This window comes from Pteronotus mesoamericanus, unplaced genomic scaffold (assembly GCF_021234165.1).
Source record: "Pteronotus mesoamericanus isolate MK-2021 breed Mesoamerican mustached bat unplaced genomic scaffold, CSHL_Meso_final contig_169, whole genome shotgun sequence".
Taxonomy (NCBI): domain Eukaryota; kingdom Metazoa; phylum Chordata; class Mammalia; order Chiroptera; family Mormoopidae; genus Pteronotus; species Pteronotus mesoamericanus.
The window spans coordinates 26546809-26565353 of NW_026555068.1; the positions used below are offsets into that span (position 1 = coordinate 26546809).

Here is an 18545-nt window from a genome sequence, read left to right on the forward strand (position 1 = left end):
CTACTTTCCCAGTGACTTCTGCATGTTATGGCCTGTGTGTGAGTGTGTGTGTGTGTGTGTGTGTGTGTGTGTACTTCATAGCCTTGCCAGGTTACAGAAAAAAATATATCTGACATAGAAGAAGGAAGAGAGGCATAGCGTCAATTAAAGGGAGAATTTTCTCTTTGTCTTGTGTTTGTTCACACTGTTATTAAAGGGGAAATGGTGTACTTAAGAGGAGGCTTCAGGGAATTTGAAGTCACAGCGTCAGGCCCCTCTGTTCTGGAGGAGCCTTGCCTGGTCTCCACGCTGGGGACGGTGGCCTGGCTGCCTGCTCACTCCCGGGCGCCGAGGCTGTGAGTGTGCCAAGTGTGTTTCAAGTGTTTAAGGCGGAGGCCTTTGCACGTGGCTAGGCTGAAAGTGAAAGGGAGTGGGGGGGGCCGGTGGGCGGCCGGGAAGGAGCCACGCGGGGGGGCGGGCGGGGGGTGCTGGTAGCCAGCGGCCGGAGGAGGCAGGTGGGAGGGGAGGGGCGCACGCAGGAGCCCGTCCGGCTCTGCGGGGAGGGGCGAGGCTGTCCCTGGCGGCGGTGCCCGAGCAGAGAGCGGCTGGGAGAACTTGGCCTCACTGAGCCGGGCCCCTTTCGCTCCGGTGGGAAGGACAGTGGGACCTCGGGCCATGGGTGAGTGCGCAGAAGGCTCCGGACGCCCGGACTCGCCTCCCAGAGGTCGTAGGGAGGGAAAGTGGGTGGACGTGGCTCCAGGGGCGCGTGCATCGCTCGCGCCTCCCGCTTCTGCGTGCGGACTTGTCCGGGAGCTAGGCGGCGGGGCGTGGTGGCACCTGGGGACGGGGGCCATGGAGGTGCGTCCCGGCGCTCAGGGCGGCGGGAAGCGAGGGTAGGAGCGGGCCGGACACCGCGGCCCGCGGCCTCGCGGGGCAGGGAAGCGCGCGGGGAGCTGGCTGCGGCGGGGCTCGCGAAGTGGGAACTTGGACAACTTCCGTTCGCCCGGGTCTGCCTGCCGGAGGGCGCGGGACAGGCGAGGCTGGGGACGCGCCCCAGTGCCCGTCCCAAGGGCCCCTCTGCACCCAGGCTTGAAGCTGCGCGCCAGGGCGATGCGCTTCTTCCGGCAGCAGAGCCCGAGCTGGCCCAGGCCCCCGCGGCACCGCGCGCGCAGGTCGCCTCGGCTGGAGTTCGTGGGCAGAGTCCACTGCTGGGGACTTGAGTGGCAGCAGCTCGGAACAGCGCGGGACTGTGGGGGGTGGGGGTGGGGTGGGGGTGGGGTGCGAAGCAGCCAAGCTGAGCGGAGCCGAGGGGAGGTGGGTCCCTGGAGGGTGAGGAGCTCAGCGAGGGCGGCCGCGCGGGGGTGTCGCCCATCCTCGTAGCCCGCGGCCCGGCTGGGTCGGGAGCCCAGAGTGCGGGGCCCAGCTGCTGCCCCGCGTTACTGATTAGCCATCCCCAGGCGGTGCGCGGCGGCTGTGGACTCAGGGCCGGTCCCCTGTTTCTGCCCGTCCCAGGCCGTTGTGCGCCCCTCCCCCGGCCGTTTGTGGTGAGGGATTTCTTCCAGCGGAAAAGAGGCCTTTGGGGACCGACGTGCTCAGGTTGAAACTCCCGATTCCCACGCGCTCAGGGGTTCGGGTTTGCTTTGACTGCGGATCGGTGGCGTTTGTCGACACTGGCCAACTTGAAAGAAGGGGAAAGCGAGCCAAGGACATGTTTCCTTAAGAATGTTAATTGTAGCCACCATAACATTCAAAGTCTCTTCTTGCCTGACGGGGAGTCTTGGAAAGACCCATTTTTAGGGCCTTTGAATAAAAGTGTTGCAAATGGTCTCCAGAATGGACTGTCTTTACAAGTGCTCTGAAACCGAAGGCATGTTTTCGAGTGGAAAAGAAAAAACACTTCCCCACGTGCGGGAGAAGGTGTTTCAGGCTCGCTCTCGCTTCCTTCCCCCCCACCCCGCCCCCCGGCCCACCCCCTCCTTCCTTCCTCCTTCCCCTTGCATTTGGGCAAATGAACTCTGGTGGGAATAACACTTTGCAGGGAAAAAAGCTCTCATAAATGGAAAGCCAAAGTGATCGATAGAGTGTGATCTAGTCATTCACTCTCTTAAATGTGTTTAGGTGATATTTGCAATCAACATAAAATGTCCAGAGAGAATGACTTTTTTTTTTTTTACTTTGTAACCTTAAGCCTGAGTGGATTCTCCTTCAAAAGGTAAGGTGCTCACAATTTTGAAGTTAATTATTTCTCTAGCTTGCATTTCCAAATAAAAACAGTTGGTCCTGGATTTCACTTCAATGTCCTTGGAGAGATTTTGCACGGTCCCAAGTTCTGGGAAGGTCGCCTTGTGGAGAGGCGGTGCGGTTACCCCCGGAGCCCTTATGAGACCCCTGGGCTCGCTTTCTAAGTTCTCAAGAGTTCGCTTTCCTCTCCGTAATCGGACAGATACCTAGATTGCTCTCCTTCTGCTTCTGCCAGGAAGGGATGACATATTTTCTATTGTAATTGAGGTCACTAAAAACTTAGTTGGTGTCAGCTGGCTAGGAGGTAAGAGCGGGTAGAGGAAGCAAGTGAGAAGCCAGGGGTCAGGGGAGCGGAGAAAAGGACTGGGATGCAGCCAAGGAGAGGGACAGCCGGAAGCTGGGACCCAGGGCAGTCTCCCAGACGCCCAGTCCAGCAGTAGGCAGAGCCCACGAGCAGATGGGGCGATAACAGGAAAGAGGAAGAAAATATGTCCGGACACTGGAAAGAAAACACATGGTCAACTAAGGCCATCTTTTCCCTCCTCTTTTAACTTACGGGGGAATAAGCCAGAACTTCATTACTTAGAACTTCTGTTATTTATTGATAGTAGGGGGTGAGGGTCCGCATGGGAGGCCAGATTGCTGTGCTAAGGGGGAAAGCAGCCTGGAAGAATGCCCTCGGTGACAGCAAGCTGGCTCTGGCTTCTTCTGGTGTCACGACCCCTGAACTGTCTCATTTACAGGCAGGAAAGCGGTGCTCAGACAAAGAAGTCGGCACTCGAGCATTGTGGAAGACTGAGAGTAGCTGATTCATCAAATATTCTGAATAATTGATAGTTATCATATCTCTAATGCACAAGGCTAAGTCTCCAAAGAAAGAAGTTATTTGCAAAGTAGGCAAATTGAGATTTTGGCATCTCATACCCCTTCCCTTTCCTCAGCTTATCCCAAGTATGCAACAAGGGTTCCGCTCCAGCCCAAAATTTTGCTCTCCAGAAAAGATATGATGAAATATTTCATACTCAAAAATGCAAGAGCATTTCTTGGCTAAGAGTCTACACTTTAGCTGCAAGGTGTAGTCTCACCTGCGGGCTCTCTAATTGCGTGGTCTCAGGCTGTCGTGTTGCGATACTCAGGGATATTTTTCTCTTCACGTCACTTACTGTTCTTTGTTTTATTTTAAAAATGATGTTAAACATGATTTGGTTCCACAGATATTATTAGGGGAAGTTTTGAGGAGGGAGCGGTATTGAACCTGGTTTGGAGGGAAGGGAAGGATTTTGGGAGGAAACAGGTGTTCTAGATGGAATGATGGGTCCCTTTTCAAAGCAGGCAGGTAGTGGATTTGGGGAGCGGTAAGACAGGCGCTGGGTTGGCAGGGCGGGGCTTGATTCTGAAGAACCTTCAAAAACGCCCAGTTAGAATTTACACAGCAGGAATAGGACTCATGGAAGGTTTTTCAGCAGGGAAGAGTTATAATGAAATTAGTGTTTAAGGAAGATAAATTGAGCAGCACTTTTAAGACAAAGGATAAACAGGAGCGGGTAGGCCCGGTTGTCACAGAAACCGTGCACGATGCGCTATATGGCTGCCCTGGGGCAGTGAGATGCTGGCCATCATGCACATGGAGAGAGAAAAATATTTCTTATAAAAAAACTATAAAATTGGGCAATTGTGCCGTAAAGAGGAGAAAGAATGAGAGAGATTCTTTGGAGATTTGAAACCTTTAATATTGAGCAACGGGGGGGCTCTTGATAGAATATTTCAAGGAAAAACCAGATTGTGTGTTTGCTGGATGCTTTGGACTGAAAATTTGTTTTATTTTTGAAATGTTAATTAAGAGGTGATGGCCAAATGTCTAAACACAAGTGTTTAGTAGGCTGGAAATACATAATGAGACTTTCATCAGAGCAGAAGAACAGAAGGAAAATAAGATGTGAGCGTCACCGGCCTCTGCAGAGGGGCACATCCATGTAATGGGTACCTGTCTGAAGGTTGGGCAGGGGCGCTGGCTGAGGGGCAGCGGAGGAGGGACACACACTGTTGGTAGGAGGGGGGGGGCACTAGACCGCGCCGCCTCCCAGCAGGGCAGCGGAGTGTGCGATCCGCAACATTCTAGGGGTCCACGAACTCTGACAAGAGAAGACAATCAGGCAGACATATTTTGCTGTCATTCAGTTTTGGTAAAAATTGATCTGGTTAAGGATCTGTAAAAGTGTTGGCTGTTTTAGGCAAAGAATAATGAGACATGGTATTGTTTTGAACTCATACTTTTTCCAGGAAAAACATGACCCCTGGCGGCAGTCAGGAACCAGAGACAAAGAGCCGCGATCTGAAGGGAGCCGATGACAATCCCTTATGTCTTGGGGTGGGTCCTGCGGATCTCGGGGATCTGGCTTCCTCTTCTGTTTGGTGAGGGGGTTGGGAAAGAGTCTATAAATTTTTGGAGCTCAGATCTTGTTTCAGTAACAATTACAGGAAAAAACATGTAAAAGAGATAAGGATCAGTTATTCCCATTAAGTAAATCAAGAACATTTTAATGATGCTAGATGACTAGGTAAAATTTTTAAGGGTCGTTTGGTGTCTAGGTGTTACCTTCAGTAGAAAGCAACTATAAAAGTCTGATAGCCTGACCCTGAACACAGAAAGATGACCTAATGTTCTGGTTATCTTTGCTGTATAACAACTATCCCCGGAACTAGTAGATTAAAACATCAGGTTCTATCGTCTCCCCTGGTTCACGGGGCTGACTGCTGAGCAGTTCTTATTTGAGGTGCGTTACACTTCTGCAGTCCCACGTCTGCTGTTGAATCCATGTGGATTCAGCCACATGGAGACTTGATCGGGCTGCTCACCCCAGATAGCAACCGCGCCGAGCTGGCAGTTGGCGCCGGCTGTTGGCTGGGGGTCCAGTGGGAACCGTCTGTAGGTGGCTCTGGCTTTCACACAGTGGCGCCTGGGTCCCGAGAGTGAACATTCCTAGAACAAGTGTGTGAGAAACCCAGGAAGGTGCTACAAAGATTCTTCTGACCTAGAACATCTTAAGTCCCAGAATATTACTTCCGCTACAGTGTTTAATAGTCACAAAAATCATTAAGAACAGATTCAAGGGCAGAAGCATGAGACCCCCCCTCTTGACGTGTGGGTGTAGCATGCCTGTTCAGGGAGAAGGACTTGAGGTAGCCGACGAAGTCCTCTTTTCCTAAAAGAAATGTCCTGTAAGCATGCTTCACAAAATAGACATCATCAGGTTCACAACTGAAAAGTTGAGATAAGTTTTCTGAAACACATGTGACAAAAGACTGGACCTTTAATTAGAAATCTGAAGCAATCTAGACAGCTGCACCAAAATTTCACAGCAAAACATTTGAGTGTGGAAATTCAGGCCTGGGTGGAAATGTGTTAGTAGAATGCTGGGAAAACTCTTCTCAAATTAATGTCAAATACGATCAGCTAATTTTTCTTATTTTAACTTAGATCTGAAGTTTCTAAGGCTATTTTAAGTTATTGATTGTTTACTTAAAAACCGAGTTCGTATCATAAAGTGCAACGTAGGTCAGAAAGCATAAATCCTTTATTCACTATTCCTTTGTCACAATACACTAAATGCTTTGTTGGAAACTATTTAGAAGCTGGCTTTATTTTTCAAGCATGTGTTAGTTGCACAAAATACATCATTTGAATTGGCACAGTGTCCACTAAAAGTAAGTTATGGGCTAACTACACTTTTTTTGGAAGACACGTTTCTAAATTAAATATATAAGATTCAGTTAAACAGAACTTTCAATGTAAATCTCATTCTATTATTTTTAACAGGAAAGGGGCAGAGCTGCCATATACGTCACCAACAGTCTAGGTCTTTCTCCTGGATAAGGGGAAAAGAAAGAAAAATTGGGTAAATAATCTGGGTTTAAACTCAAGGACAGAATAGTGTCAACCTCTAAACCTAGAGGCCTTAGAAAGAAAGAGATGATGACTGTTTCCCCCCTCATTGATTTGACGTTATTCTATTTTCAACTGTTTGACGAGAGGGGAGGAAATCAGGGTAGCACGAAGCCCTCTGCTCTGTGTGCACTTCTCATGATACAGCAAAGAAAACCGTATCTGCCTGAGCCTGACATAGGAGGGCCGACCCAGGTCGCCAGTGTAACCAGAACAGTGCCCGCCGCGTCCAGAAGGCGCTATGCCACCCAGTTCCAACAAGCTTCTCCGTAGTTTGGCAAGATAACCTGTCAAATCGTCGCTGCTTCCTCTACAATGTGTAAGACACACACGAAGTACACGATAGCAAAAGAAACGTCTCGTGCCACTTCTGTAGAACTTCTCGTTCTAGGAACGTTTGTGAAGTTTATTATTCTAATTAGAATTACTTAGGAAATACGCCCAGTACCAAGTCCGGGCCCCAGTACCGAGATCCGGGAGCCGAGGGTTTGGCCTGAGGGGGCACGCGCGCGTGGACACGCAGCCCCGCCAGGGCTGGGCTGGGCAGGGGAGGGCCTCGCCGCCTTCGGAGGCACCGTCCCAGGCAGCCGCTCGCTGGGGAGCGAGCCAGCCACGCGGCCTCTGGGCTGCCCCCCTTTCCTGGTGTCGCCACGACACTGCGATCAAGGCCCAGGCTCTAAAACATGGCACCGCGCGCTGCCCCCCGGGAGGCCGTCGCTTCTCGCCGTCGCCCTGACTACCAGTCGCTCCGCTCACCAGTGGCTGCCGCAGGCGCTGCTCCCCAGCAGCTCTTCCCCCGAAAAGCGCCAACGACGGCGCGCGCGGCCTCCTGGGGTCCAGCCACACCCGCGCGCGTCCGCGGCCCCCACCGGGCCGGCCCCTGGCTTGCAGCCGCGGGGCCTTCAGAGCCGAGTTCGCCCTTCCCGGGCCTCGCGGGCCTCGCGGGCCTCCCTGCCTGCTCCGTGGCTGCCCTGCTGGCCTCCCACGACGCCCGTGTCCTTTGTCACGAGCACAGCGCCCTCACCGGCCACCCCGGGCCTGAGCGGCAACGGTCCTTCCTCTTCCAGCGCCTCCCAGGCGTCGCGCCGGGGCGGCCAGACACCTACTGCAGCGCGGCTTCGATCGCGCCTTTCGGCGCCTCGAACTTTATCTCCTGCTGGCCTCTCTGGCTTTTATACCCCAACCAACAACAAGACAGACAAACAAACAAACACACAAACAAACACACAAACCCCCCACCAAGTAATCTCATCCTCTCGGCTCGCCCTTCCTCCCCTCCCACTGTTGGGTCGCGCTGTTGTGGCTGCTGGACAGGCCCGTCGCGCCCTGGGGTGACGCGCGGCCTTTCGCAGCGGCGCCGCCCGAGCAGGTGTCCTGCAGGAAGGGCGCCCAGGATCTGCCCGGCGTCGCGCTCTCCAAGGCACGGGCCTGCACTCCTGAGAGGCGAGGTATTTTCGCCTGTGTCGCAGGGACTCCCGTGGTATTGACGCCGTGCCACGCACCCTCTGACGTGCTTTGTGAGCACTGAACATTTTGCCAGCTAAGTGCAGGTCATGAACGCGGACTACCGAGGGGGTTTTCAGCGGGCCTGCTTCAGGGTTTCTGCTAAACCGCGCCAAATGGACAAAAATTCAAGACAAGGAGGCACAAAATACATGAAAGGCGTGACAAAATTATCCATTGTTGACGCTGTTTTCACAGGCTTTCCCTTCTAAAGGGAGATTTACAAAGGAGAATACAACGTTGTTAGTCGTTATATACATGAGAACGTAAACTCACAGTGACAAGTCTCTGGAGAGGAAAAAGCCCGAACAGCTATTAATATAAGTGCACAATTTGTGATTAATTGGTTTCCTAGGAGAGATGAAGTAGAGACTACTGGAAAAAGTAGTGTTATTAATTAGTTTCATTCATTTTACAGCAATTACCTTAATGGACTTTTGTTTACATAATATGATAAATGCATCCTGCTTTAAACAAGCTGAGATGCACAGCGATATTCATCTCACGAAGAGATAAAAAAAAAATATTTTTTAAAATACCAGTAAGAACTCTTGTGTTTTATTGCATCGTATTAAAACTGTCGTTGGGACAGAATCGCTGTCCGAGGGGTCCAGCATGTTCACGGTAAATGAGCGCTCTGTGTCGTAGCCTTGATATTTTCCAGGAGAGTAAATCTGAAGCATCCTCACCATTAAAAAAACAACAACAAAGTCACTGTGTAAGATGACGGGTGTGTTAACTTAATTGTATCATTTCAAAATATACACATATACCATGCAATTACCATGTCACATCCTTTAGAGATAGACAGTTTTATTTGTGAACTACACCTCCGTAAGGCTGAAAAGATTTAAGAAAATAAAAACCTAAATTAAAAGTCGACTTTAATACCAACTTCACAAGTATTTCTCAAGGGTCAGTCTCATGCCCACCCTCCCTCTAAGTGCTGCTGCAAGAAGGTGCCACTTGGAGATGCAAAACTCACACTGAGAAAACCGGGCGAGAGCTTTGTGAGATTCGATCATGGAGATCTGGCATAAATAAAATGATTACCAAAGCCACGGCCCGGGTTGGAGGGAAGGGGTCTGTGGAGGCCACGGCCGTCGGGGAGGCTTTCTGAGCAAGAAAACTTGAAAAGGAGCTGGGTCGTGGGCGGCTCCGTCAGGCAGCGGGTTGGTGGCAGCGTGGACGTGGCCCCAGGGGCGCAGGAGCAGGCTCAGGCCCCGCCGAAAGTGCCCCAGGTTTCCGGCTCCCGTGATGCCTGGGTGGGAGCGGGTCCCCCCAGCGGAAGGGCGCCCCTCGGGTGGTCAGCCTGCGTGTGCGTGCGGTTTCTGGTTGGCCTCTGCGTGGACTCCCGTCCTGCCCGCTGCCTGTTGCTTACAGGGCGCTGTCACCTCGCGTTCCCCCCTCCAGTCCCCGAGGTCACGCGAGCGTTTCAGCGCGGGCGGCCCTCTCAGCCTCCCTGAGTCCCACTGCCGCTGCTCTGCCTCCCCCTCGGCTTTTGTAGCCGACTCGCCCCTGGGTTTTGTCTTTCAGCGGGACTTTCTGAATGTGTCATTTTTTTGTACTTCTTTGTCCCCTCCCCTTTTCCTCCGAATATGTGCATTAAAGCCACTCGTGCTCACACCACCAAGCTGTGGCGGGACCCCGGAGAGCAGGATGCCCATTGTATTACGGGTTCCGGTCAGTGGAACCCCATGTGGGTGGTGTCCCCGTGGTGAGCAAAGTTGGGTCCCGCTAGTCACAGCCTCTCGCCCTTCAGTTCCGTCGCCAGCTTGAAGTCTTCTCATTGTGCTCACAGAGCCCTTAGAACCTGTCCTATTTGCTTCCCTTCTACTCCAAGCTGCCATCACTTCTTGTCTGCTCAGTCACAGCCGTCCTTACAGCCACTTTGCGCATACTCTTGACTCCCTTCGCTGTTTGTCCCAAAGAGCGTGGATTTACTGCAGCCTCCGTGGGAGGAAGGCTTGGGGGAAGGACTGACAAGAGGGTTCTGTTACATGGTCACGCAGTTGTGGCACTTCAGCTAGGGAGCGATAGGGAACTTAGTAGATCTCATTACAGATGCAGCTGAAAGGAAGGAAATAGGAGAGATAACGAGAACAAAGGCCATCTTTTTATCTTTGAGAACACCAACCCGAGCACGGAGGTATTTGGAGCAAAGAGAGGATGGAGTTGTCCAGCGCACGCACAGACAGACTGAAAATATTCACAATTCAGGCTGAGTAGCTGTTTGCTCCCCTCAAGCTGAGTCCTTCTGTTTTCTTCATCCCTGGCTTTTTTATTCTGTCCGGAGGCTGTAACTCATTGTTTATTTATTGGCTGTTTACTGTGAAAAAGCATTCTAGCCTTTGATGCAGGCAACAGCCAACGGGAGTGCGAGCCTGCCCCTCGCGGTCCATGGACTGGCTCTTTGGCTGTGAGGGTCCTGGCTGGCTTAGCTGCTCCTTACTCTCCGGAAAGTTGAAGGGATCGGGCTGCTTTGTTGGGTGTTGTTTCCCTGTTCTTATTAACACTTGCCAAAGCTGTTTTCATGCGTCTTTAGAACCATGACAGCTTCTAGGACACATTTCAGTTTTGATCACAGCATCTTGAGAAGAAGAGCTCAGCACTGCGAGAGCCACTTCCTCCTCGGTGGCTGCGGTGGCCACTGGCTGGCTGCAGGCCCACACGGGAGCCATGGCAACACGCCCTGCCCTCTCTCTCGGGCATCGCAGTGAGCTTTCTTTGCTCTTTGAATATATAGCTACAGAAAAGTTGGGTCTCCTGGGGAAAATGAATACATGCTTCCATTGAAGAGCAACCTCATGGAGTTAATGAAGCATTTTTTTCTAATGTTCAGCTCTGAACTAAGCTAGAAATTATTTGCACTCCTTTCTCTTTTTTCCTTCCAGTTTTTATAATTAGGCTTTCAGTAGGCTTACTCTTTTAATTTAAAAATGACTATTTGCCAGATTGCTGGGTGCCATGGCTTAGGTTACAAAGCTAAACACACCCAGCAATAGCAAGGAGAGGCGTAATGAAGTTGCTATAAACACAACATGACAAGTACTAAGGTTTTGTTTTCAACAAAAATCCAGGACGTTCTGTGGTCAACAATGTTGTCTTGAGAGCTACAGTTATTTTTCTAGAGAAAGGAAGATTTGGGGAGGTAATCTATACTTTGTATTAAATTCTACTGCAAAATAAAATACAGAGAGAAAAGGATTATTTTTCTCTTTTTATTTCAAGTCACAGATAATTGTATTTTCTCTCTACATAAAGAATGTTTTGGAGATATAGAATTATAAAGTTTAGACTTCGCCCAGACAGTTTAATGGTGGAAAAATGGTTATATAACTTTATATACCAACTTGAGCAGAATTTTATGTTCTCCAGTAGATTAATTTCTAAGCAACCTGAACAAATCAGCCTTCCCTGGCAAACTCATGGCACCTTCATTGTGTTTTTTGATTTAAAAAAACTCCGTTTTCAATCCCTAGATTCACTGCTTTGGAATAAGTGATGTAAACTTCCTGCTATTTTATTTTATTTGTTACTTATAGGCAAGATGATAATACTACGTATCACCTGTTTTTGTTGACACGAATAAATAAGGGGATGCATGTAAAATAGTTTTGCCTAAAGGGTGGAACCAAAAGACAGTACTCAATACAAATAAACACCCACATGCACACACACACAAATCAATGACATAAGTAAGTTTGTCTTAATTAAGTTTTTATTAATTTCTTTTTAAGTATATCATACAGAAAACTCTAGATTTGTGCGTATAGGACAAACTTCAAATCAGTGCTTTTTTTCCCCAAACCAATGCACAACATAGCCATGCATTTGCTTAGGAGTAAACGGACTAGCTATGGCTTTTATAGGTAGAAAATATTCTTAGGAACACAATAGAACTAAGAGAAAAACAGCACTCAGTGGGCATTTAGGTCTTAAAAATCAGAACTTGTAAAGCCTCTGTGCATGATCCATTCATCAGGCAAATTTTAAACTTGTCATCTGCTAGACAGCGTACTTAGTGGTAGATACTGCCACCGTGAAGTTGAATGAAATACGATTTTCTGACATGGTGATAAAACAGCAGGAGCTACGCGGTACAACGTACCGGCGTGCAAGTGTGTGTGGCATAAGATCCTCCTACGACGTCAGTAAAGGGTTCCTAGAGGCTGTCTAGGGCTGAGCCATAACACTTGAGAATGGTTTGCTTGACCCGTGGATCAGGGTAAAGACGTTCCAGCTAGAAGAGTGTCAATGAAGCAGCGAAGGGAAGGCCGTGAGGCGTTGAATGGGTTGGAAGCAGCTCAGCTGACAGCCATGGAGGGATGGGGGCCTGTGCGCTGCTGGAGAGGCCTGGGCGGGGCAGCCGGAGGCAGGTGGGCGGGGCTGGCGCGGGGCGGGGCTGGCGCGGGGCGGTGCCCGCCCCCCACCCCGTGTGGTTAAGCGCGGGGGCCGCTGTTGGGACTCCAGCAGCGGGTCGGGGGAGACCCTGAAAATTGTATTTTATTAAGATCATTCTAGCAGCATTGAAAAGGAAAAATATGGGAAGTGGGAGGTTAGAAACAACAAGAACGTTTCATCAAGTACATTCTTAAGCATTGAGGTAGGAAATGTTCCAGTTCTCGTTCATACAATGCCACTGAGAACCCCAACAAATTTTTCATGGAATTGACAAACTGATTCTAAAACTATATGAAGAAGGGATGGGTGTTCTATTAATTGTTGACATTATTCTGAAAAAGGAGGGGTGGTGGATTAAGCCTTTCAGATATCTAGATTTATTTCTTAAGCTATACTAATTATAACTGGTTTGAGTCCTAAATACAACAGAGATGAATGGAACCCAATAAAACGACCAAAAGCAAATTCCGATTTCTATGTGCCCTTGATGTATGCTAGAAGAAGACTTTACTAATCTGCATAAGACTCTGCAGCAAATGGTGTTGAGACAGCAAATTTGCATACAGAAAATGAATACTTTTCATTTAGATTAAAAGGAATTATTTTAATACCTCACTCCATGAATGAAACTAAATTCTAAATGGATCTAATAAGAGGGACTTAATAAGGATCTAATTGTGAAAAACAACCTAAAAATTATAAAGAAAAATATTGCAGAGTATCTTCATGACAATGAGAAAGATCTTTAAAACATAGAGAAAACATAATAACAATGCAAGAAAAGACTGACAAATTCGACTCTACTGAAATTTAAAGTGTCTATGAAAAAAATAAAAACATTGAGAAATACAGGCCAGCATATAAAAGTATAAACTTTAAAAATACATAAATGATTCTCATAGGTCATTAAGAAAAAGAATAATGACCATAGAAAACAAGCAAAATAAAAAGAACAAGAATTTCATGGAAAAAGGAACCGCTGGCGTCTCCAAGATGCCAAGTAAGGTTTCAGCCCCTGGCAATGAGAAAAGTCAAGTGTGCGCGCATGCATGTGAGAGACACTGAGGAAAGAATAGACAACCTGAGTAATCCTATATATGTAATAAATTTCATTAATAGTTGCTAAGTTGTCAGCAATGAAAACTTCAGGCACAAATGGCTTTACTGGTGAATTTGACCTACCGTTTAAGGACTGTATCATAGCAATTCTAATAAAAAGCCTTCCATAAAAAAGAATAGGAAGAAACACTTTCCAACTAATTTTATGAAGCTAGCCTTACCCTGATCCCAAAAGCAGACAAAGACCTTACAAGAAAATAACGGTGAAGATTAACAGATCTCATGAATATTTATGTAAACATTGACTAGGGAATTTTAGCAAGTTGAATCTGTATAGATTTTCCAGAACTCACAGAACTGCAAATGGTGACTTTTAGTGTATAATACATTATATACTAATAAAATCTGAAGCAGATGTGATTGAATATTATGTTTGGTTAATTCTGAGTTGTTTCTTTTTATTCTTTTTTTTTAACATATAATAAAAATTATTTTGCCCAGTTTTTAATAAGTTAAAGAGAATTTCCTCTAAGTAACACTTTTTCACATTCCTGCTCCAAACCCTGTTTGTAATCTCGTCTCCCTTAGACTGTCTAACCTCTCTTTTCTTTTTTTCTTCCATTTCCTTCAGTTGCACAGACTGTATGAACGCTTTCAATGTTAGACATAGTAGAAAAGAAATCAGAGTTTCTTAAGCAACCTCTCATGAAAACCCTACAGTGTATTCAGTCCTTCACCATTAAATAATGTTCCATTTTACTTTGTATTCAAAATTCAATACATGTTATTCACTTGTTCATTTTTAGTGTATCTTTCCACTGCCCTTATCCCCCATGCCCTCTCCCATCCCTACGCCCCCTCCTGCCCACATTCACCACCGTGTTGTCCCTGTCCCTCACTTCTTTCTCTTTTTCTCCTTTCTCGCTTGATCCCTCCAACCCCAGCCCCACCCCAGAGCTGTCGTCTGCTCTCCATCTCTGAGTCTGTCTCTATTTTGCTTGTTAGTTCAGTGTGCTCATTAGATTCCACATAGGAGTGAAGTCATATGGTGCTCGTCTTTCTCTGACTGGCTGATTTCACTTTGCATAATGTTCTCCGGTCGAGAAATGCTCACAGGCAAGAATCACTCCCTGAGCCCGCAGAGCTGGGGCGCCCAGGGAAGGGGAGCTGGGGAGCCCCCGACCGGTGGGGAGCGGCCTGCACAGCAGTCTTCGCGGAGGTCCCCTCAGAGTTGCTGTCGCCAACATAAACATTTTATATGTTACTTCAAATTTGAAACATCTCCCTTTCAACATCCTGTCCAAACACCCGTTTTGATTGGACCCAGCGCACTTTGGCAACGTCATTACCATCCTTCCAACAAATCAGTGCCATGCAAGCTAACAGGAAGGGCTTGAATTTATTCAGGGACAGAAATCACACATTTGCTAGGTAATTCAGTTAGTAGAAATTGAGCTTGGGCATGTGGACGATAACAATAAAGGCCTGTCTCGGAAAGCGAGCTACATAAATTATCACGGGTCCCAGGAACAGATCCTGCTGCCGTTACTGCCACAGCAGCCTCAGGCCTCTTGGGGACCCTGGCTGAGGCCTCCAGGGTGCTGGGTGTTTTAAGTTTTCATTTTAAGGCTTGTTGCATAGATGAATGATATGTAAATTATCTTACACAGTACTCGGGTGTAGTAGGCGCTCAAAGTGAGCTGTTACAGATTTTATTCCTGGGTGCAATAATAACGCTGCTGATTGTAGTTAGGCAGAAGGGTGAGTCAGCGAGCAGTCACGCAGTGACCTGCAGAGGTGCAGCTTGTACAACTTACAGAGCAAGACGCAGAAAACTATATTAGCATCACTGTTACTACTAGTAGTTCCCACTGTTATTATTTACTGGGGAATCAGGAGAATGCGAATAGAACACAGCCACACACTGTGGGCTCGTTGTTGGAGAGGAAGGCACTTACCGTCCTGGTGGCGTTCCGCGGCTTTGGCCCGGCCTGCCTCCTTTCCTGGCTCCGTCCCGCCGTGCGGACTTGTGGTGTGGCTGCAGGTCTGGAAGGCCCACTAACGCTCAGGAGTCCCGCAAATTGAGGTTAAAAGGATTGACACTTCCTTCAATTATGGTTTAGAGTTCGACTGCTGAACTTGAGAACAAAACAATTGACTCAGTTGCTGTGATAATTTTTGCGTCTCTCATAACATCTGGAAAAGTGGTGTTTAAATAACCTCTTAGGCCGCATTGTGATGAAATATTCAGCAGCACAGATTGGTGGCTGCTTGGCAGCGAACCACTAGCTCATGGAAGTGAATTAATGTTGAGGCCGCTACAGCGTTTGTAAACTTACACCTCATGAGACTAACGTTCCTTTTTACTAGGTTGTGGCAGTTGTTCCTTGGTAGAAACTAAGTTTTCTCCAAACACTGGGTTCTGATCAAATGATTATTTATTTTAACTTAGGGAAAACTAACCTTTGCCTGAAACTGAAGGACAAATTCATTGGAAGCCATTGTAAAATATCTGTTGGGCTTTTTTTTTGGCTATAAGGCTTCCAGATTTTCAATGGGCATTTCTGCCTTCGATGCCTAGCTTTAGACTTCACGTGAACCGTGATGAAACCGAGAAAGTACTGAAAGTACTGGATTAAGGCTCTGCCTTTGCAAGGCTGGACTTGAAAGTTCGGCCCCGTGGCCGGCAGTGGTTTCCACCCTTAGGACAGGTCAGGGTCCCTCTAGAGCTTTTAAAAGCTGAGGTGTTCGCCCCCACCATGGGAACACAGTTTCGGTTGCTCCCGAGTAGAGCCCACACACTGGCCTTCATAAAAGCCTGGTACGTGGATCGAGTACGCGGCCAAGACCGAGGGTACCAGATAAGACGCCAAGGTCCTTTTCTGAGAATTAGTCACTTTTTCACAACAGACTAATTGCTGAAAAAAAACAAACAAACAACGGTCCCTCTCTCTCAGTGGCTCACACAGTGAGATTGATTTCCCCCAAAAGTGACAGGCCAGGGTGAGGGTGGGTGGATGGGGGGGGGCCAGGGCCCTCGGGGAGGGGACTGACCCCTTCTATCTCGTGGCGCCACTGTCCCCCAAAGGCCTCAGCATCTCCCACATGTAAATGAGGGAAGAGAGGACAAGGAGGATCGACGGGAGACTTCTCTGCTCAGTCCCGAACTGGCGGGTGTACTAACATCCATGTGACACTGGCCGCATTCGGTGCTGGGTTCCCGCGCGAAGTTCAAGGACGCCTGAAACGCTCCTCTGGGTTCGTGCCCCGGAGGAAAGGAAGCAGAGCGTGGGGGCGCGCGACAGCCTCTGCCGCAGTCTCTTCCTCGGACAGCTACAGCCGATTTGGGTTAAAACAGCACAGAGATACCCTAAAAGTTAACGGTACATGAGAGCGCATCAAAAATCCCTTAACCTTTTGTCTACTGTCTGGAAAAAAATGAAATGGAAACATTTACTTTTTCATGGTCCCAAGACCTGGACTACAGCCTCCGGAAGCGGAGACGGCAGCGCGGGCGGAGGCCTGGGCTCGGTGTGGAGAGGGTCCCCCTGACGAGTTGAGGGGTTCGCAAAGGCTGCAGAGCCCCCGTTTCCCCCCTTTGACTGTCCAAGAGCACCTCTTAGGAAGGACCCCAAACCCTACTTTTATTTTGGTATTGATGTCAGTACGTCACGGACACGCATGTGGGAAAGCGAGCATGAGCGATGCTCTCTCACTTCCTGTGCGAAAATTGTGTTGTGGGAACCTAAGTTTCAAAGCGCAAGGCTTTTTCTGTGGGGCTGCTGTTTGACACGGGTTGATTCATTGCTATTTTGAGATCTTGGGAAGAAGTGTATTTCCATTCCCGAGGGATGTCTAGGTTCTTCTAACAGGTATGTATGAAGAGAAGGTTGGATTTTTGTTGTTCTGGCTGTTTGTTCGTTTGCTCACTAAATGAAAACAGATCGAGCGCCCGCTACGCACCTACCACGTCGCCGGGCACTGGAAGTATCTCGATGACGAAGACAAACTTGGTTCATGGTATCAGACGTTCATCAGCTAACGGGGGAGAAACGTGTGGACAAGCACAACTCCGGATCGGCACTTGGCAGGATCCCGTGAATGAATAACCCTTATTACTCCTTCCAGTGCGCTTGCAGACACATGCTCTGGCAGATGGAACCGAGGATGTGATCTCCTTTACTCGTGAGAGATCTCGGGGTGCGGGATGTCAGCTGGTCTCTGAACGGGGGCTCGTTGGTACTTCAGCTCCGAGAGGGGCAGACTCACCCAGCGCTGGTGGCGCGGGCCGGCGGCCACCCCTCAGAGCCCGCCTTCTGACCCTGCCTGGCACCTAGGGGCCGGGGCCGGGGGGGGGTGTGGGGGGCCACAGGAGCTGGCGTGCTCCAGAGTGGACGAAGGCTGGGAGAGCAGATGTGAAGGCAGCGGCCCTGGCAGGCCTCGCCAGGTTCAGATGGTGCGTAAATGAAGGAAGGGCGCTGGCAGAGACGTCTGAACGAAACCCGGGCCGGGCCTCGGACCCACGTGGAGAAGCCTCAGGCTTATCCTAGAGGCAGCCTGGGAGCCGTTGGGGCCTTTTAAACAGAGAGTCGCCATGGGCACGGCGCTTTTTAAGTGTCACCCAGGAAGCACTGTGTGGGTGGATCTGAAAGGGACAAACCGGAGTGAAGGTCTACCGAGCAGGCTGTTCCCGTCGTCGAGGGCGAGGCGACGCTGCGCGGGGAGGGGCCGGGCGCACTGAGCGACAGGTGGGAGACGCTTGCCCCTTCGCCTTCCGCGCCTCCCAGTCGTTTCCCTGCTCCTGTGCCCCTCCACCAGCGGCCGCGCGGAGGGGCGGGATCAGATCTTTCTCAGGTTCGGTCAGAACCTCTGTTCTGGAGGACGCGTAGTCACTCTTCCCATTGCAATGAATGGTCACAGTGCGGTTCGGGATTAACTGAAAATTTCACCTATTCATCCAGTTCCAGGATCTCATTAGCATGGATGATGGGGTTGGAAGTGCTTTTAATTCTTTAGTTGACCCTTTCAATGACCTCACTTTGCCCGTGGCAGTTGGAAAGCTCTCTGCAAACTTTTAATTCGGTCACATGGAAGGAGGCACAGCTTCAATAAGCTGGGCCTCGTGGAAAACCAGCCCATGCAGCCGAGGGGCGTGTTTCAGTTCTGTGACGCTCATTTTGGGGTGAGGTGAAGAGCTCCGTTGTCTTGTAGATCATGCGCTGTGTTTTTGAGAGCAAACTCCCCCTCGCTGGGCACACGTTGTTGACATGCATCGCTTTAGATGGAAGGCCTGGAGTAGACAGTTAGTGCCTGAAGCCTCAGTAGCCATGAGATTATCTCCTCCCCGGCCAGACTTTGGAAATGGTTGTTATCAACAAAGGTAAGTCCCTTATGTAACCATCTGGTTCCCGGCTTT

At 49.2% G+C, this 18545-nt stretch overlaps 1 protein-coding gene across 1 annotated transcript in view; it reads left to right on the forward strand.

Annotated features, from left to right (window-relative positions):
- The first annotated feature begins 545 nt into the window (after window positions 1-545).
- The window catches only part of GPM6A (glycoprotein M6A), a 196203-nt gene continuing 178203 nt past the window's right edge, over window positions 546-18545 (forward strand). Inside the window, exon 1 of the mRNA XM_054566201.1 lies at window positions 546-658. Coding sequence (XP_054422176.1) covers window positions 655-658 — 4 coding nt within the window. The 5' untranslated portion in view covers window positions 546-654. The remainder of the gene's footprint in view (window positions 659-18545) is intronic.